Source organism: Euprymna scolopes, chromosome 18, assembly GCF_053919585.1.
Source record: "Euprymna scolopes isolate OS-2025 chromosome 18, ASM5391958v1, whole genome shotgun sequence".
NCBI classification, from domain to species: domain Eukaryota; kingdom Metazoa; phylum Mollusca; class Cephalopoda; order Sepiida; family Sepiolidae; genus Euprymna; species Euprymna scolopes.
This window is the reverse complement of record NC_136499.1, coordinates 64,612,769-64,634,331: the sequence shown is the minus strand read 5'-3', so window position 1 is coordinate 64,634,331 and position 21,563 is coordinate 64,612,769. Positions and strand designations below refer to the sequence as shown.

Below are 21,563 nucleotides of genomic sequence, written 5' to 3'. Positions count from 1 at the left end.
TTCTACTACAACACTGCCACTGCTACTACTACTACTACAGAGAGACGTCACTATCCATTCAGGTTCGAAAAGCACATCCGAATCCATTCAGATCGCCAACCAAAGAGAAATATGTTGGTTTCTTCTTCAATAGGTGTCACTTTAGACTTCCTGTTCATGACGTCATATCCTGTAATGTGTACAATATGACTCCAGCTGTTTCTGTCAATAATACAGCGGTGGGCAATCTGGTGAGTTAAAAAAAAAAGGAACACTGATTGTTAATAGCAGCTTATTAATGCCACATAACATTACAACCTCCTTAAGTGCAACTTGTCAGCTTTAATACACAGAGAGTATAAATTTTGCCTCCATGCAACAAAAATACTACAATGTTGGTACTATGAAAATATTTAATGACATTAGAATGGAAATCATGTCTTTTTTATGGCAGTGGTTTTATATCTCAAAATCTAATACCTAGAAGTCCAATACACCAAACTGTTTTCTGGATTAAAAAAACATAATCAATTGAAGGTTGTTTACTTATGAAATACACACACATAAAAGAAATTCAGGCGAGTAAAAAATGAATCTTAGGTTTAAACTTTAACTTCCCATACTTATCCTTTAATCCTCATATTCCACGAGTGATGCTTCTGAAAAGGGGGAAAGAATTGCTGCTTTCTGAGTCGGAATCTATATATCAAAAACTTATTGTTGGCTAGTTTTGACCTTGAGGTATTTTTTATCTCCTTACATCAGGTGGTTTAATGCTTTATCTGGAGCAATTTCCATTATAAAAAAAAAAATTGATTTGTGAATATATACAAGACCAAATCTGTTAAATGTTTAAAATTATTATTGACGTCAACCTAAAAAGGTTGATATGCCATAAAACAAGATAAACAACAAACAACATACCTATTGGTAATACAGTCTCCAAGAGTTTTAGCGTGCATTTACCTCGATTAAGCAACAATGGAATCTACACAAAGGAAAGTCAATGAAAAAGATACTTGATCCAACATGGCTGATCTGAAAAGAACTCATAGATCTGAAAAAGATCTGCGATCATAAAATAGCAAATGTAGAAACAAAGAGTCTCCACCCACAATTAAGAGGTGCCAAAATAATCAGCAATTAATTGGCATACTCACATTAATGCACTGGTTTCTATTACATCACTAAAGTTAAGCAATGTTGAACGTGGCCACTACCAAATGGGTGACTATTTGGAAATATTAGGCGCTGTATATATTTAGGTATGCGAGTATGTGTAATACCTTAGGGAACTTACGCTCTGCCTTGTTCAAGATCACCTTTGCACGAGGTGTGACACCTGTTAGCCTCCTTTTGATATTCTGAAGGGTTACCATGCAGGGGGGTAGATGGATTTCCTCAATCGGGATGAAGACAATATATCTAGGAAGGAGGGGTACTCTGGTGAAAAAACTGGATAAAGTGAGTCCGTTGACGCTGTATTGGTAATCTTCTAGTGATGGTGGCACAAACAAAACCTCTCCTTCCAATTTGTCATGAGCCATCACGGAAGTAATAAGGTTCAGAAAACTGTCATAAAAATGCTCATATCAGTGCGCAATCTGATCTAACTGGAGATAGCGAAATGTATAAAAGAATAGCGGTCAATAAATATCAGCAAATAACGTAATTGCTGTTTTTTTTTTTGTTTTTTCTTTTTACTCTAATGGTTTAAGATTAACCCAAAGCAATGCAAAACAACATTTTTAGCTTTCAACTTTCTCGAGCAAATTTCTTGACAACTGATTGTTTTTGTTAGGTTACAAACGAACATAATTGAATTTAGAAAAGGTGTTTATTTCATATTAGCTTCTGGAAGCTTATACACATTTTTGAATAGTGATTATAAAAAAATGTTTTCGTCGTAGAATTAAAAAACAATTACATGCTTTAAATATATTATTATTAATCTTAAATACATTTAAAACATTGGTTAACAAATTTTTTGTAAAAAAAAAAGCCATGTCGTTTTACTGAATTAAATTATTTTTTTTTAATGAATAGAAATATTTTACTATTAACCTTGTTGTCTTTGACTTATCTCTTTAGATTATATCTAAGTTATCTCCCCTGAATTAACATGTAACATTTCAGATAGGTTTTTAAAGTTAAATTACACTTTTATGGTACCTTTTTTTTTTATTAAATTATTAGGTGAAACTAAACAGAATAGTTACCAAGCCCCCTCCCAATGTTAAGAATATCTTTCTAAATAATGTGATTATTTCAGCATAGTTCGTACATTGTACAGGTATCAAAAATTCTTACCTTTCCGAATTTGTGCGTTTTCTTTTATTTTTAATAAAGTACTAAGAATTTCAGACGTTGTTTTTCCTTTATTTACACAGGCATAAGAATTTTGGACGTTAACTCAAATATACAAATACATATCTATATATTTTCTTTATTCTTTAATCGATTAGATAAGGGCATATTCATTTCATACAAAAATTCTAACGTTTCCGAATGCGTGCAATTTATTTATTCATTTATTTATTTCATAAATAAGAATTTCGGGCATTACATTACATATACGAAAACACACATATGTGTGTGTGTGTGTGTGTGTGTGTGTGTGTGTGTGTGTGTGTGTGTGTGTGTGTGTGTGTGTTATTCATTTATCGATTAGATGAACAAAGATTAAATTCAAACAAAAAATGTAAATCTTTCCAATGCTTGCGTTTTTATTATTTTGTATTTATCTGATAAAATTTCCTTGCAAATTTTAGCATTCGCGTTCGTGATTCTGTTTTTTATTTATTTTTTTTTTTTTAGAAAATTTTCCTGAAACATTTACTGCGTTCAAATAATTATACGACAATTATAACTGATTAGACGTTCATTTTCATAAAAATAGAATTTTTCGTAACTAATCTATATAAATAAAATAGTAGACATATGTGTGTGTGTGTGTGTGTGTGTGTGTGTGTGTGTGTGTGTGTGTGTGTGTGTGTAAATATTTAACAGGCAAGCTCTTAAACTACTGGTCACATAGCACTGCAATTAATAGGAAATAGTACTTATGCACCAAGGATGGTTTATAACGCATAAAATCTTTGTTTGGATTGAGGAATAACGCGTACATATCGGCATGTTGAAATGCGGAATGTTCTACTGGCTGACATGCTTATAGTTCTTTCTGCGCATGCGCGCATAAATTAATTTCTTCAAGACTTCAACAGTTCTTCTTTGGATTTAATTATCTTTGTCTCGATACCAACATAGGTTGAGAACACAGCTGGAACGCAAAATGCTTTGGTTTCGATTCTAGCTGATGGTAGTAAGGCATTTTTTAAAACTTTTGTCATCATGTCTTTGTATTAATAAATGCAAATATCTGCATTGTTTTAAATATAATTCGACGTATTTGAGGACAGGTGGAATCAAAATATTTTTTTACAGGCTTAGAAAATAAAACTTTTCTTTTTTAATTTCTTACAGATATTTTTTGACAATTATTTTTTTGCCGGAAATCACGTACTTATCTATGAGGACAGAATATTCAACTATATCAAATACAACCTGGCAACGCCGGGTACTTCAGCTAGTTATGAATAAGAATATTCAAGACAAACGCCGGGTACTTCAAGATAGTTATGAATAAGAATATTCAAGACAAGACTCTAGAGTCTTGTCTTGAATATTCTTATTCATAATTAGCTGAAGTACCCGGCGTTGCCAGGTTATTAAGAGTTAATTATTAGTGCATTAATTACATCAAGTAAAGAAATCATTTTTCGTTTGTATTTGTTTTGTCGTTACTGGCTTATGTTTGGTGGAAAGTTGGCACCATAACCATAGTTTATTTAGTTATAGGCGTCTCTTATTTTAATCAATAATCCGATAGACTTTTAAATGTCCAACAAAATGCTGGGCAGAAGCTAATAAGCTGCAGTCCAAGCTGTTACCATTTTGGCACAAGCCCGGTTGCAGTTATCTTCATAGCCCTCTTTTTGGCTGCACACGTAGGCTCTCGGAACATTTCCAACAAAATGTAAGTTGCAATTATTTATACAATACAGATACATGTCTCACTTTATTTGTTAACCTTGGAACACGTCTATTTCGATTATATTGGAACATTAACGTAGTCTTACTTTTAATAATTGAAGGAAAGTAAGATTAAAAATAAAAAAAAAATAAAAATGAATAATAATATATATTCTTGCCAACTCCTGACTTCAATTTTAATCATCACCGTCCGTTCTCTCCTTAGCTGTCTCAGCTGCCCCCCCCCGCCAAAAAAACTCACCTGTTTTCCCATTTGTCCTTTTCAAAGTTGTCACTGTCCTTACGTGCAAATTAATACCATACAGTAGAACCACGGGATACAGTGGCCTTAGGATACGCTTTTTCAGGTTACGATATGGAATACGATGTTTTCCGGACCCTGGTTGCGGTATTTCCCCCGCCTTACGGTGTTATTAATGTTATTTGATTATGTACCTGTGTATTATATTCTGTACTTTATTCCGTTACTAATTTTTAGTGCCGTATCCCGGCGTTTTACTGTGTGTATTTTGATAAGCCGAACTTTTTTTTTTCCTTTTCCTTCTTTGATTACATGTGTGATTTTCACTCCCATTATCTATGATGTTTGTCTTCTATGTGACGAGGAGTCGACCCCTTGGGTTAATACCATCAACAAAATAGAAAAAATAAAAAATAACTAAGTTCTTTCCTCAGAATAAGTTGTTTTAACAAAAAATGATTTTAATCATTCGATATCGAATTATATAATATTATTTAGTTTTCTAAAGTTTCAAATTAAACTTGTGAAATAATCTTTTCAAAGATATAACAAAGTTTCTCGATTCAGTATTTGCACTGACCATGCAACCCACATTCATTCCGACTTTACAGCAATCATCAACAACATCGAATATATACCTTTCTCTCTCTCTCTACGAGGGGGGGTCAAATGCTTGGATTAATACCATTAACAAAATGAAAAAAAAAACACTAAGTCTTTTTCTATGAATGATTTTAAAGAAATGAATTTAATCATTTAATAAGAAAGTATATAACATAATTTGGTTTGCTAAATTGTCAAATCAAACTTGTGAAATGTTTTCAAAGATGTTACCCAGTTTCTCTACTCAAAGTATATGCATGTTAATCCAACTATTCCACTCCGCCCCTTTTATTGCGAGCTTTGTGTGTGCATATAACTAACAAAAAAAAGTTGCGACTCCTCGTGTTGGAGAAGATACCCCAACACGTGCGTCACTAAAAAAATATATTGTTCCATCTTCATCTCCGCTTTACATCCATAATTTATTCTTTTTTAAATTCCACATTCAGCTTTCGAACTAAATGCATCTTTTATTAGTGTTGACCTCCTTTGTAATCGCGTCTACTTCGTATATAATAGTTTTCTTCTTTTTTCTTTTTGTGAAGGTCTTGGAATGGAGATAGTTCTGCAACGGTTTATCTTGCCAGAATTTTGGGTAAGTTTTGTTTCCGGAACATACGCAGTTTACAATCCAATTCCAGGCAACCTTGCATTTGCATCTTCCGGCAGGTTATGTAAAAAGCAGCCAGAAGATGTCAAGGCAAAGACTGTCAGACGATTAATCCAAAATGCGACGTCCTTCCTCCTTCTACTTGTTAAGAATGGCTTTTTATTTAGAAAGAATTTAATGTTGACTTAGCTTGTTGAAAGTCCTTTTCTAGTTAAATTTTTTCCTAGTGGTTTATTGAATTTCATGCTTTCATTAAAACTTGTCTTCTGACAGCTGATTGAATAATCGCTTCGGCGACTTTCGGCTGCTTACATAACCTGAGACAAGACGTCTCTATCAACTGCGCGACGGGCCCTTTGAGCATTGTCTGACGATAGCGGTTTCAATCCTACCCAAAGCCGGTCAGAGGCTTACTTGGCCAAAACGTGGTGAGACGACAACAGGTACGGATGACAGTGATTGCTGAGAATACAGTTAGGAGATTCGAAGTTCCTATCCGTCACGGTTACCACCTGACGAAGGCCAGAGGAATAGTTGGCCGAAACGTTGTGATAACTAATAATTGTTGGGCGAAACGTCATGATTACTAATAAAGATGAGAATAATAGTCCGCAATAAATAAATTAATATAAATAATACTCATCTCAATAATGAATTCCAATTAAAATAATCTATATAGTTTGATTCATATCGTCTAGATTAGGTGTCTCTAAACTATGACTCGTGGGCCAGATCCAGCCTGCCTAATCTTTAATTCAGCACATGGAAAATATTCAGGAAAAAATTTTTTTCAATGGAAATGTGTGAAAATAATGTGGTAGTTTTTTGGGTTTTTTGTTTTTTTTTTGTTCAGAAAATGATTAAAAGAATGATTTTGAAGAACCAGTTTCACTAAAAAGCAAAACTGATTAACAAAACAGTATAAAACATATCAAGGTCAGTTTTTTTTTTTTTATTATTATTATTTTATTTTTATTATTATTATTTTATTTTTATTATTATTATTTTTATTATTATTTTATTTTTATTATTATTTTATTATTATTATTATTATTATTAATATTTTATTATTATTATTATTATTATTATTATTAATATTTTATTATTATTATTTTATTTTTATTTTTATTATTTTATTTTTATTATTATTATTTTATTTTTATTATTATTATTATTATTATTATTATTATTATTAATATTTTATTATTATTATTATTATTATTAATATTTTATTATTATTATTATTATTATTTTATTTTATTATTATTATTTATTATTATTTTATATTATTATTATTATTTTATTTTGGTCCGTGTAACTCTAAAATATTAGCAATACGGCCTTCCCATTTGAAAATTTTGGAAACTCCTGGTAGATGGATCGATTATGGATTTATTTTCTTAACTATGAGTTGCTTCTGGCTATCTCCAGAGTTGTCATGAACAGTCTAAAATACACTATCAAAAATTCATATGGTGCCCATTTTCTCTTCAGTTTTAAATAAATACTCTGTAACTTTAAATTCGTCTATGTGATTAAATTTAACAAATAAGATACCTACTTTCGTACATGTGGAACATATGAAGCTAAAGTAAAAACATTGACAATAAGTAACCGTATAAATTTTAGAAATTATATCTATACTAACCTCCGAAATCAGATTATTGCTAAGTGGTTTCTACTGAAGATTTAAGTTTGTATAAAACCAGAAGTATATTAATTCCATAAGCTGATCAGTTTTGGTCCACTTTTATGCCCCCTTACGAAGATCTAGATATAATAATCTTTATTCCAATTATAATCAAAAGCTATTACATGATTTTGATTCTGGAAAATGTCTAGAATTTAAGGCTTAAGCTTAAGGAGTCAAGAAATTGAAAGTCAGAGAACCTTGCTTAATTGATGTCTAATGAATATGGATAAAATTCAATGCAAATCTGACTTATTTGACTTTTAAAATGGCTGGTCCTGTTCATATTATGTTTTCTAAAATCCCTTTAAAATACCGTAAAGAAAGTCAAATTTGAGGAATATTTATTAATTAATGTATTTATTCCCAGTGTAAAAATTTCTCAAAATCAGAGATACTTGATTTTTTATGAAGGGCTTTTTACCCTTTTTGTATAAAACTAAATCAATCGAAAGATAGTTCACATTACGACCTCTTGTGCATAGTAACTATATTCCAAACTTTATAATGCTTGGTTGGTTAGTTTAGGAGTGAATCATGTACATTCAAATATGTGTACGGCATAATCACGTTGACACACTGATTCCAACCAGATCATCAAAGTTAAGCAACGTTGAATCTGGTCAGTATTAAAATGAGCGACTATTTTGGAATTTCAGATGCTATATGTGCTCTCTTCTTATCTTGGCACTGTTTCCAGTCGTCCTGAACTCCTTGCAACTGGAATCAAGCAGTGCCGATTCAGGCAATGTGTAGTTGGAGATTGCACAACCCTTTCCTCACAAATTCACGTACAGCTTCCCTTACAGGGGGTATCCTTTGTCTTTAGAAACTGAACAGAGGCTTCCTGCATATATGTATAAATATATTTGGAAACGAAAAATGTATGTAATTTTAAACTTTAAATTTAAATTTAGATTGAAAGATTTCAAAATAGCGCCATTTCCCGTTAACAGTGAGATTAAAACGTGTACTTCATCTTTAGACAATAAACAAAGAATAGATTTTGATATCTTGATTATGTATATATGTGATCGAAATTGTGTTGTCAACTAGATTACCAGAAAGGACATATCATTAATTAAATATCCGCTTCTATTGCTTTTAATTTCAATGATTGTTTTCATTTCACGTAGTTCTATTTAAAAATGTTTTTTGCACATCATGGAAAAGGCTGGAAAATTTTTTTTTTTTTGTAAAAATAATCTTTCAATTTATTTTACTTCTGGTGCAATCCACTTATAAATTGTAAATTAAACCCAAAGATCTCGCACGCATGCACGTATGCACGCACTGCGATGAAGCAAACAAGTCAGTAAGTATTCCCCACCCAAATTAACAAATAACTGGGAAGAAAAGTTTCTTGATTTCTTCAATTTTTCTGAGCAACGCTGGGACATGAGTAGCAAAAATACTTTATAAACTTCAGCTAAGAGTTAACATTTTAAAATGAGCTAGACCAGAATTGATCCAAAATAAACTCATAACGGTAAAATATAGAAAAATATAGAACAGCTTTTATTCTGTTAGGTACAATAATAGAAATCCGTGTCGGGTTTCAACAACCGATAAGTGAGTTAAAAAGTAAATCGCTAACTGTTCGCTTTCCAACTTGCAACTTCAACTGATTTAAATCAGTTTCTCTTTAAATGTACGTGAACCATCGTCATGTGGTCAAGCGACGTCACAACATTTACAAATATATCTTTTCGTTAAGGTCTGGATTTGGAAAAAGGGACGAATGGCGTTACAGAAAAGGTAAGCACAAACATTATTCACTTATATTTCTTTATAGAAAAACTTATTGGTGTATTCATTTTTTTGTGGACTGTTAATCTCATCTTCATAGTTGTTGTTTCACCACGTTTCCGCCAACGTATCCTCTGGTCTTCTTTAGATGATCAACCGCGACGGGATAGGAATACCAAGTCTTATAACCACCTTAAGAAGGCCAGAGTATTAGTTGGCCGAAACATGGTGAAACAACAACAACAACAACAACAACAACTATGAAGATGAGGAGAACAGTCTGCAAAAAAGTGAATACACTAATTAATAAGACTCATCTCAAAGGATTAATAAAAAAATAAAAAATAAAATAATATAAAAAAAGCGTATTATTGCATTATCTTCAATGTTCTAATCATGTTTGATTAGTCAAAATAAAAGAAATCGGTACTCCTGCAGTATTTTACCCACCGATTTCACGATCTTAGCCGAGCGTTGACGAACGCTTTCGGCGTTAACGCCGACGAAAGCCGAGAATTCGGAGCTACGGTGCAAGAACGCTAAAAGTATGTGAATAGCAACAACATTACAAGGAAAAGATATTACACACACACAACAAAATGGATAAAATTAATACAAAAAATTTGGATAAAATAAATCACAAACACTTACCGTAAGTTTTTTTAAAGTAGAATAAATTTATTTTGTTGAATATTTTTTTTTTTTTTGGTTCATTTTGTTTTCCGATAGCTTTTTTTGGGGGGGGGGGTAAGCAAAAGTAATAAACACTTCAATGTTTTTTTTTTTGTTTGTTTGTTTTTTACAAAACGTTATTAAACAGTAACAACAATGTTTTTTTGTTTTTTTTCAGTAATGTTTGTAGGGGGGGGACAACAATTACTGTTTATCTTTAGTTCCGACTGGAAGATTTTCTACTGACTGTAGAGGCAAAGTAGGGAGCAAAGGGTTTTCAGAGGATGTGGAAAGAAGCTCCTTCCCAAACCGGGTAGCCTTCCGCGATTTGATTTATTATGGAGACAAAAGGGTTGTGTCCAAATTTTTGTCTCCACATAAATTCGATACACTAAGGCTGACTGGGATAGCTTCCGTACATTTATAACTGATCTACCTCTGCATTCCATATTTAAAAAGGATGTGTCCTCTATAGTATTAGACCTGACGGAATGGTTAATTGTAGGTATTGATCATTTCATACCCTCGAAAAAGTTTCAGCAAAAACCTAACAGCCAGCCATGGTTCTCTCCTGAATGTGCTGCTGCCATTGCGCACAGAAATCACTTTTTCCACTGTTTCCAACGTAATAGATGTATGGAAACTAAAGCCGCTTTCAGGACTGCCAGCAACCATTGTAAGAAAGTAATAAAGAACGCAAGATGGTTGTATGCTCAATCTGTTAATTCCAAAGTAGCTGAGCAGCGGCTTAGTTCCCACCAGTTTTGGCAAATAGCAAACAGAATTCTGAACAGAAGTGTGCGCTCCATTCCAACTATCATCAATGGACCTGAGGTAATCTCGTCAGCATCAGACAAAGCCAAACTCTTTGTCAAGAATTTTGCAGCTAATTCTACCTTTTGCGATCAAGGCCGCCAACCCCCAATATTTCCTCCTGTATCTGAAAACACACTATGTGATATACGTATATCTGTACGTGATGTTGCCAAGCTAATCAAAAACCTTGATTCCAGTAAAGCAACTGGCCCTGACGGTATTCCAATTATAGTACTCAAAAAACTTCGACCTGAACTAGCGCCCATACTTACAAAACTATTTAAACGTTGTCTTAAGGAGAATAGTTTCCCATCTCCCTGGAAAATTTCATCTGTATGCCCTGTATTTAAGAATTCAGGTGATCGCTCATCCCCCTCTCAGTACAGGCCAATAAGTCTCCTGTGCGTCATGAGTAAGTTGCTGGAATCTGTGTTAAATACAGAAGTAATCAACCATCTCAACAAAAATAACCTTCTTAGTGACACTCAATATGGTTTCCGTTCTGCTAGATCTACAGCAGATGTGCTTACAGTTATATCTCATAGGATTAGCAAATCTCTCGACGGAGGCAACCTTTCTAGGGCAATTGCTCTTGACATATCTAAGGCCTTTGATAGGGTATGGCATAAAGGTTTACTTCATAAGATCTCTAGCTATGGTATAGCTGGAAATGTCTTCTCAATTATTAAATCATTTCTTTCTGATAGGTTCATAAGAGTAGTAGTTGAGGGGCAAAAATCAGAAGCCCACAGTATTAATGCCGGTGTCCCTCAGGGGTCCATCCTGGGCCCAACTCTTTTCCTGATCTACATTAATGATCTTCCAAATCACATCCTTACATCATTTGTAGACATTTATGCTGACGACACTACCATTTATGGTACCACATCTAAGACAGTAAACGACCAAGTTCTCTCCAATTCTCTCTCCTCTGATCTTGAGCATGTAGTACAATGGGGAAAGGAGTGGCTGGTTACTTTTAATGCATCTAAAACCAAGCTCCTCTCTTTACATCATCAACATTCTGATCCACATCTGGCATCAATTGAAATGAATGGCTCTCGTCTTCAGGAGGCCTCAAGTTTTGACAAGCTTCTGGGCTTGACCATTACTCCTGATCTTAAATGGAACACGTACATCAAATCTGTTGCCAAGGCCGCTGGAAAAATGGTGGGATCTTTCTATTGATCCAGTAGATATCTCACTGCTGATGCAATTCTCTATCTATATAAGAGCCAGGTACGTCCAAGGATGGAATACTGTTGCCACATCTGGGCAGGAGCTGCTAGAAAGGACTTGGCCTGCCTTGATAGAGTTCAAAATAGACTTCGTAGCCTCGTAGGAGATGTCCTTTTCTCTTCCTTGCAACCTCTATCTCACAGAAGAGATGTTGCGAGTTTGTCTCTGATGTATCGTTATTTTCATGGAAAGTGTTCGACTGAGCTTCGATCTATGGTCCCCCCTCGCAAAACTTTCACAAGAAACACTCGTCTAGCTGTAAACACTATCAATAATTTCCCCCACTCTTTATCTGTGCCTAAACCTAAACGTAGATTCCATGAACAAAGCTTTTTTATTAGAACTGCACGCCTGTGGAATTGTCTTCCGTTTTCCTGCTTTCCGGCTGACTACAATATGGTTGTCTTCAAGTCTAACGTAAATAAGTTCTTGATGAGCCGTTCCATATAAGTTATCAAATTTAACAAATTTTCATTACTAATGATTATTATATTGTCCAATTTCTACTGTACACTCTTTAACCCTTATCCTTGAGTTGCCTCTTTGACCTTGATAATGAGTTGATACCTATGAAAAAAAAAAAAAAAAGAAAAAGTCCAATGTGAACAAGTTCTAATTGAATCGTCCCCCTAAGTAATCCAAGTTTCAAAATTCCCACTGTTTACTATGCTAAAATCACAATGACTAATGTATACCTATTAACCCTTATCCTTGAGTGGCCTCTGGGCCTTGATAAGTGGTGACACCCTTGTAAAAAAAAAAAAAAAAAAAAAATTCGCATAAATATGTTTCCAACAACTCCCAGTTTTTTTTTTTTTATCGCTAAATTAAATAGCTGAAATGAAAGGCTGTGTATTTTTACTTTGAACAATAAAATAACTGAAATGAAACGCTATGTGTGTAATTTCAATGAAAATTATTCGTCTGCTGCGCGTTCGTTTGAAGCGCCCTGCTTGGCTGATAGAGTATCGTACCGCTCGCCATGTTCCGGCGTTTTCCGACGGATGTCGATCAACGCTCGGCTAAGATCGTGAAATCGGTGGGTAAAATACTGCAGGAGTACCAAGAAATCAATTCGTATTAAACATAATTTTCATTATTATCTTTTCATCAGCACCTTTTGGAACTTTACAAAATCTCTACAAAAAGCTTCCTAGTCATGAGTTTGAGGTTGGCCTCGATGTTTATCTTTAATCAATCAACATCTGAGATTCTTCCATATTGAATGTCTTTGAGTTCATTAAAAACATAGGAAGTAAATCCACAGAAAGTTTAGTAAGTCAATTTTGACATTTGTGGGAATAGAAAAACGGAAGTAAGAGACACGTTAATCATGTCATGTGATCAACCAACTTAGCATTTTTTTTTTTTAGCAGAACTCGTTAAGAGTAACACGTGGGGAAACCTTTGTAAAAATGTAACCACATAGGTAGCATACAGTGTGCGTCTCTCTCTCTCTCTCTCTCTCTCTCTCTCTCTCTCTCTCTCTCTCTCTCTCTCTCTCTCTGTATTCTAAAGATGTTCTCACGTTTCTAAATTTTTGAGATGAGGATTGGTTATTTATATTATTTGGATTCATCGGCCCACTGTTCTCATCTTGAGTGTGATTTTAACAACGCTTCGGTCGATATAACCTCCGTCCGACCTTCTTCAGGTGTATCTTGTCGAACTCGGGAATGTTTCTGTCGAACTTATGAATTTGGGCAGAATTTCGAGCGGAACTTCACGGGAGTAGCATGCTCTTGTTCCGTCAGTCATGACTGGATAGAGGTCCTAAGTAATTCCTCACACTGAGGATTGAACCTTGAACCTTCAGGAGAATATCACTTTTTACAATTGATTTTTCCAAGTACTCTAAAGACTGAGATTCAAGATGAGAACAGTAGTCCAATGAATCCAAATAATATGAAGATGATCACAGTTTAATTAACTGTAATTAATAACACCCACATTCGGTCTAGTTAAGAAGCATTCATTCGTCCATCTTCAAGAGGTTTCGGGAAGTACAGTTGGCATCATCACCAGCAGCAGCAACTGCAACAAAAGAATAGCACAAAGATTTGAGACCCCAAAGAATCAAGAGATTATGTTACATATTCATCTACTGATGAATATGTATAAGACATTAAGAACACCTATCCCGTCGTTGTGAATCCAGGTTCTTGTTTGTCCGTGGATTATAAGATCATTTTGGATTCATATAAAGATTCGATTAAAGAGTGAAGAACACTCACAGAAAATATCAGAGATAAATTACGTACGTACACATGATAAAGAGAAAGATACGTACATACATAGATGCATAGCTTGTATCGTTACACCCAGCTGCACTGTGCACGTGTGCTCTCCTCCATTGGGGACAGAACATCAGACACGTCTTTCCTACTTGAGCCTCGCCAACCAAAAAGACAGAAAATCTTTGCATGGAAACCCCCCGTCTTAATAAAAAGAACGGTGTAGTTTTTGTGCTTGGCTTAGCAGATGGAGAACATTTTAAGTAGCATAATAGGTTGGCAGAGGAAAGTCAATGAAAACCAAGGAACTGGTAAGGAATGGTTCGAGAAAAAGGATGGATATATAAAAACCTGACCAGAGATAGGTTAGTTTGAAGTTAAAATTTTAAAAGCCGTCCAAAACATGCCGGTATGTAAAACAAACATTGAATCACTGACGATGATGAAATTTTTAAAGATTTTAATAGTTATTTTCGCTATTGATTTTATTAAAGAAAAGCAATGTTTATCATAGTTGAGTTAATGCATAGAAGAGGATAATTTCATGATTACTTTATCTAGTAGTAATATAGATCGAATGTTACACTTGTATTGAGTTATACAATGTTCACTCGTTTTTTTTTTGTTTTTTTTTTAATACGTGATGGGGTCTGCCTCAGTCAAAAAGAGCTGTAGATAATTGGTTTCAGTTAACCACTAGTCTTTTGGACCGGCAACAGAAACAGGAAACGCTGAGACAGCATCAGAAACAAATATCTCACATCGAACAGCGTTACAGATACATGGAACACGTCCTGCATGAACACCACTGCCAAATGGCACAATTTACAGGACGGGTGGATGAAGAGCCTCATAACAGTTACCATGACAACGGGGATCAACTTCCGCAAAACAGCAAAGTAAGTTTTGCTGTTGTTGTTGCTGTTATTGTTTGTTTGTTTGTTTTCTTTTTTGTTTGATTATTGAGAATTATTTATGTTGACATTCGTTTCCTTCCTATCTTTATATTAAACATTTTTCTAGCAGTATATTGGGTACTTATGGGAGGGACCACATGAAGGTTGCCAACATCCCTAAGTGAAAATGTGTTGTTGTAGAGCACCTTTTGTTCATTTTTGTAGGAAGCAAGTGATTTTTGTTGGTATTCATTTCAGCAATATTTTCTAGTTAGAATTCTTTCGAGAAAGACATTGAGTATTTACGGGAGGGACCACATGAAGGTTGTAAAGTGAAAGTGCTTCTATGAAATGAACTGGATTCGAACTTGGTGTGCCCAAGTTGTCAGTCTGTGTCGTTAACCACTTAACCATCTTCATCTGTAGTGGTGGTGGTGGTAGTGGTGATGGAAACCCAGTAAATACTTTTACATTATTCTGTCTTTTGTCAGTCTCAGTTGTTCAGGTCTGTTTCTCATCAAGCCTATGAGATTTAAATAAAGGAAAATATGCACAATAAATTGGTCTATGTTGAAGCTAAAAATAGCTAACTCTTTTCACACTTTATGTTTGCGTGTGTATATATGTTTGTCAGATTTCCCCCTATTTTGTTGAATGGAATAGCTTTCACACCAAAAGGTAGATGAAACAATCTGTTAAATATTTTTCCATGTTCTGTAATGGAAAACAATATTTTCAATCGACTAACTGAATTTTAATATTTAATTTTTATTAGTCATGAACAGAGAAAGGACGGGATGTATTTATCCTTACAGTCATATCAACTACTTCTGCCATCCATAACATCGGAAAGAAATTGAATAAGATAACGTTTTTCCATATACACCATATTACAATATTAAGCAGATTGAGTACTAGTACTTTTATTTTTTTCTGTAACTGATATAATTTATTAGGACCTCAGGCTATGACGGTTAGCACGATTCAAACCTCTGTTCTGGGGTTCGAATTGTGCGATGGGTTCTGAACACTATCTTTACACTGACGATTCTGTAAGGGTGAAACGTATATGTATACAGATAAAAATTAAATATTTACTATATCTGGCTTATATTATTTCTCATTAAAGGGCTCGACGAAAAGGGCAACAAATAATTATTTAATAATGAATATTTAATTCCAAGTTGTCAACGCAAGTTCTTTTCTGCTGAACACTATGAGGACGGCTGAATAAAATTGCCTGGCTGAATAAAATTGCCTGGCTGAATAAAATTGCCTGGCTGAATAAAATTGCCCGGCTGAATAAAATTGCCCGCCTGCTGAACATGAAATAGGATTTATTTCTCATCTAGTCGTGTAACGGCTGGAATTGATCTCATTAGTTAGAACATCTTTTTTTTAATTTAATTTTCTTCCTTTGTAGATTGTAATGCTGGGTATGGGGCAGCCAAACCAGCTGCCAACATTGCCCTGCTTTTTATTGAAACCAACCGAGAGCTCTTTTTAGTATCCTCGCTATCCCCTTAAGTGCAATTGTCTGGATCTCTTTTGCACTTGGTACATCAGGAATATTAGTTAGGTAGGACTTCAGGTTCTTCTTCATAAGCCCTGTGGCACCTATGATAACTGGTATGATTGATATCTCCTTAAGATTCCAGTTTCTTTTCATATCATACATGAGACCTTGCTATTTGGTCTGTTTCTCCCTTTCAGCTCTGTTCAGACCGCCATCATTAGGAACACTCACTTAAATCAAGGTTGCAACTCTCTCTGACTGCCGGAATAGAGTTAAAGGTGACGTGTTTCGAATCATGTGACTGCTTTGAACAATTATTTCTACACTAATAATTCCGTAAACAGGTTAATTTTCTAGTACTTGTTAAAATAATAGGCACTTTTCAAAGAAGCATAACAAGTAAAACAAATGTTCGGATGTGCTTATCACCATATCGTATGAAATCGAAGATTCTATTGTTGCCATGAGATTCTCTGATATTTTTAATAGTCAGAATTCTTTCTGTAAAGATGTCGGGGATTACGGGAGGGACCACGTGAAGGTTGACAACATTCTATGAGAAAGTGATTTTTGTGGAACGAGCTGGATTCGAATTTGAGACACCCAGGTCGTCAGTCAATGTCGTTGACCATTAAACTACCGGCAACTCCTTCCAGACATGCTAACCAGTTTGTTTCAACTTGATCAATCTGTTTATTCATCTAAAGTCTTCTTGCCTATCAGATTCTGATCATATCTCCCTACTGTATTATGTCATCATCTAGTTACTCTGTTCTGTTGCTCATTACTTTCTCTCTATCTCTCTCTCCCTTACACACACACACACACACACACACACACACACACATGCTTTACTATAGAAATTATCGTATCAAAAATCCGTAAGTTAGAATGTTTTGGTCGCTATCAATTCTAGACTTAATTTAAAAAGAGGAATTAGCAATGAATCCAAAATCGAAACTAGTTCACAAACCAGAACATTTTTTAGTTAAAATTAATCGTTATTTAAAAAAAAAAGCAAACGAAAATGTCTGTCTGCTCAGCCGAACTCTCTCTATATATATTTCTCATCTTATTCTGTCTGTCTGTTAGTCTTGTCACTCTCAGTCCTACTCTAGCTAATATCTATCTCTCTATCCATCTGATCCCGTTAATATCTTTTTTTTTTCTAGGAGAAACGTGGACAAAGCCTGAGTACACAAAGAATCAAATCTGCCACTCCTCTAGCTACAAGAAAAGCATCTTATCCAATGGACGTGGATGTAAGCAAGTTGTGTTTTAAAGATTTACTTATTCAGCCGGCGCCGGCCGTTCCAAGGATTACACTGACGCCTGTAAGTCAAACACGTTTTTTATTATTGGCTCATTAATTGAATAAATTTGCGATTATGATGTCTTCTATTTTTATTATACATTATTGTTATAAGGGTCACATATATTAATACGCACGCAGACGCACGCACGAACACACATATATTTGTTGGCAGAACTCGAATATGAGTATACATTTTGCTCATTAGGATTGAGGCAGCCCAGCTACAAAGTGTTTTAGGTGATCCACGAGGTGCAACTTTGTGTCGCACTCACATTAAATGTCACCATTCGCTGTGGCAAACATGTGACATCTAATGTGGGTGCGGCACAGGTTCAGGAAGACATCTCGCAGCAAGTTGCCAGTACAACATTACATGGAGTACCGCCTTGTTGCCTACCCACCAAGCTTATTCGGGGGGGGTGCATCTCCCTTAGTAAATACCAACCTGCCATATCCCCAAGGAGTTTTTTGGATTTACCATTGAGTGAGTCTTCATGCACTCTGGGACGTCTCCTCCTGGTCAGTTTTTTTGTTTGTTTGTTTGTTTTTTTTTTTCATTTTCTCCCTATTTTAATTATTTTTAACTGACATGAACACATTTTTTTGCAATTTATGACTAATCATCATAAAATGCTGTTTTATTTTATGCCATAATCAGCAAATTTTAGCTCGACTATAATAATAATTTGCTAAAATCTTTCTTTCCTCTGAAGAGACGAACAGCATTATTTGAAATTCTGTGGAATAAGGAATTAAAAAGGTTTCTGTCGAACAATAAATCTACTTGTAAATTTTAATTTACAGTCCTAATTTCTTTCTTTTTTCTTTTTTTTTTGTCCTTATGACAAGCTTTACCCTCTATTGTGTTTGTATTGAGCTTTTTTATTTAGTTGGGATTAATATATCAATATATAAATATTAATATTTATATTAGGTTGAAGTTTGCACTTGCTTGTATCGGGTAAACATTTCACTCCCATTGCCTTGATATATATATATATATATATATATATATATATATATATATATATATATATATACTTATTTTATTCGAATTTTTTAATAAACTCTTTAGACCGTCGATCTTACCATCTACTGAATAAAACTAATCTAGTTTCCTCATGCCAGCTATCAATTATAAAATTAAGTACAACCATCAAAATCGCTTAAACATGCTACGATTGGTGCTTTTACGGTAATTAGGAGTAGGAGCCTAGCGTCCCCATCTCCAAGAAAAATTGTAAAAATCGACATCAAAAATTAAAAAAAAATGTTTAATACTGGGAGAGAGAACATAGCCGGATTTAAAACAAGAGGAGAAAGAACTTAACCTCCTTTCCACTAGTGTAAATGTCTATTTTAAAATATTGAGGGGAAACTTAGCCCTATAGAGGGATGAGAGCTTAGACTCACACTTCTTGAACGATTATACTTTTCTGTTTTCGAATGTTTATTTTTTCCTATTCATCCACGTTTTCCATTTTTACCTATTTATCGACTTTTGCCATTTTTATTGTTGCCATTATATATATATATATATATATATATATATATATAGAGAGAGAGAGAGAGAGAGACAGACAGACAGACAGACAGACAGACTAAACGACATTTTTACCCCGACATTTTATGAATATTATTTAAAACTAGTAAACGTGGAACGATTGCTTAGCCAATCAAATTGTATGAAGGCAAAAATCCGGGAGCAGTCATTGTCTGCATGTCTGTTGAGAATTAATAAAATCTAAATTAACCGGAATGAGAAAATGAAATAATCACGGTTGCGTTTATCAGTTAAACTATGAAATATTTGGCATCGGTGTTAACTGGAGTAGAAAGAGGAGATAACAATAAACGGGGAAGGATTATTGCTACCACCTCTAACTATTACTTGTTTGGGAGAGTGTTTCTTCTCGGATTTTTTTTAGGAATTTAGTATATTGAAGGAAGTCGGTAGATAACAGCTGGAAAACGCGCATCAGGCAGAGGCAGATAGCACGGCGATTTTAGATTAATGTGTGGCCCCAGTGTTCCCCTCCCCTCTATAGTGTCTTTTTCTAGATGGGAATAATCGTTTTCATTTTATTAATATAGATATAAAAACATAATATTTCAATAATTGCAACTTCTTTAATGATTTCTCTGGCAAACTGTTTCAATTAATACGACCTTCTACTGAGCGCAGTTTTAAATGGAGTGATTCAAATTCATGTTATTTCTTAGATAATCATTTTAATAAAGGTTTGCATTTATACTCTTTAGCATTCATTTATTTTTTTACTTCAATAGAAAAAACGCTGTCATAATTTTTCGTATGTTGGTGACGTCAAAACAATAATTTTAGTATAATTACCATACACTATTCAAAACTTAGTATTTTGGATAAAAAGGAATTAGCATTTTTTTTTTTAATTTAATTTTAACAATTTCTTTAACCCACCAATTTTTTTTTTTTTTTTTAACATTTCAGAAAAATCACAACAGTCACATTAAAAGGCCTGTGAGTGCATATAGCCACCAAAAGAAGTCGAGGAATAACACGAGTCGTCCAAAGACTGCAGGTACGAGTTATAGATCATATACATGAAGAGAGAGAAATAATAAAAAAAAAGGAACAAACCAAGTTATGTGTTCATCAACGTTTCGTCTTTATTTCGAGACTTCCTCTGGATGAATTAAATTCAGAAAACAAAACACTAGTACAAATATTTGAAAATATATTTTTGATGTAATGAAATGTTCCATTTTAGAAAGTCGTTGGAAATTAAAAAAAAAAAAAAATAAATAAATAAAAAAATAAGGCGTGGGGGGGGAGGAAGGGTGCATAGCGTTGTGAAAGAAAGTAAGACCTTTTTATTCAGCGACTTTTTCCGTTTCTAATGCTAATGTAATATTGAAATTTTTGGAATATTTATCAATTGATAATCTAATATTTGACGTTCAAATTGGTACAGATTTAAAATATTTAAATTTTCTAAGGGGTCTTAAAAATGTGTTTTCGTGTACCTTTTAGAGTATCTATTAAAATTGCCATCTTCTTTTAGACTCCTTTGCATTAAACTAACCATAACACACACTTAGTCGCCCTATACCTACAAATTATTTTTAAAGACTCATAACTGGTGCTACCAGATCAGGCTGTCTGAAGATACTGGTTTCCTAACTTAATGCACAAACTTATTGTTTTTTATTCGTTGCCTTTTGCAAAGCACAATTATGTTCCACAAAGCCCCCCCCCCAATTTTTTTTTTTTTTCGCCATAAAATAACCCAACCAAACCAAACATAATAAATTTGATTTGAGGATCTAAAGAACTTGAATCATAAAACCTTTTTCAAAATTACTGGATTCGGCATTAAATAATCCAAAAAGTTGATACGAAACAAAACAACCAAAATCCATAATGATCGGTTAATTAGTTTAGAAATTAATCCTGTGCATACAAATATATAAGCATATCTAATTTTATAAAGATAAAGATCAACCCCCCCCCCCCCCAGTATTTGTTATATAAATTGTCAAATATTAATGAAAACCTTCTGGAATTTTAAAATCATGCACATGTGTCAGTTTTTTTCCGTGTTTTTTTTTTTTTTACTTCATTTTATATGAAGGAATTTAACATTACGTTTAATACTGGGCAATGCCGAGTTATATATATATATATATATATATATATATATATATATATATATATATATATACTAGAAGATGTACCCGGCATTGCCCAGTATTAAACGTAATGTTAAATTCCTTCATATAAAATAAAGTAAAAAAAAAAAACACGGAAAAAACTGACACATGTGCATGATTTTAAAATTCCAGAAGGTTTTCATTAATATTTAATAGAAATATTGTTACGTCATTTTTCCATATATATATATATATATATATATATATATATATATATATATATATATATATATACATGGAAAAATGACGTAACAATA

The 21,563-nt window shown here is 33.7% G+C and overlaps 1 protein-coding gene across 5 annotated transcripts in view; it reads left to right on the top strand.

Annotated features, from left to right (window-relative positions):
* LOC145297644 (uncharacterized) overlaps nt 1-21,563 on the top strand; it is a 48,763-nt gene that overhangs the window by 25,504 nt on the left and 1,696 nt on the right. For 3 of the 5 annotated variants that reach the window (XM_080143758.1, XM_080143756.1, XM_080143755.1), the window contains exons 3-7: nt 5,422-5,471; nt 8,894-8,934; nt 14,546-14,785; nt 17,471-17,632; nt 20,084-20,174. In XM_080143758.1, the coding sequence (XP_079999884.1) occupies nt 5,422-5,471; nt 8,894-8,934; nt 14,546-14,785; nt 17,471-17,632; nt 20,084-20,174 (584 nt within the window). The remainder of the gene's footprint in view (nt 1-5,421; nt 5,472-8,893; nt 8,935-14,545; nt 14,786-17,470; nt 17,633-20,083; nt 20,175-21,563) is intronic. The other 2 variants (XM_080143759.1, XM_080143760.1) reach the window with 1 other exon arrangement.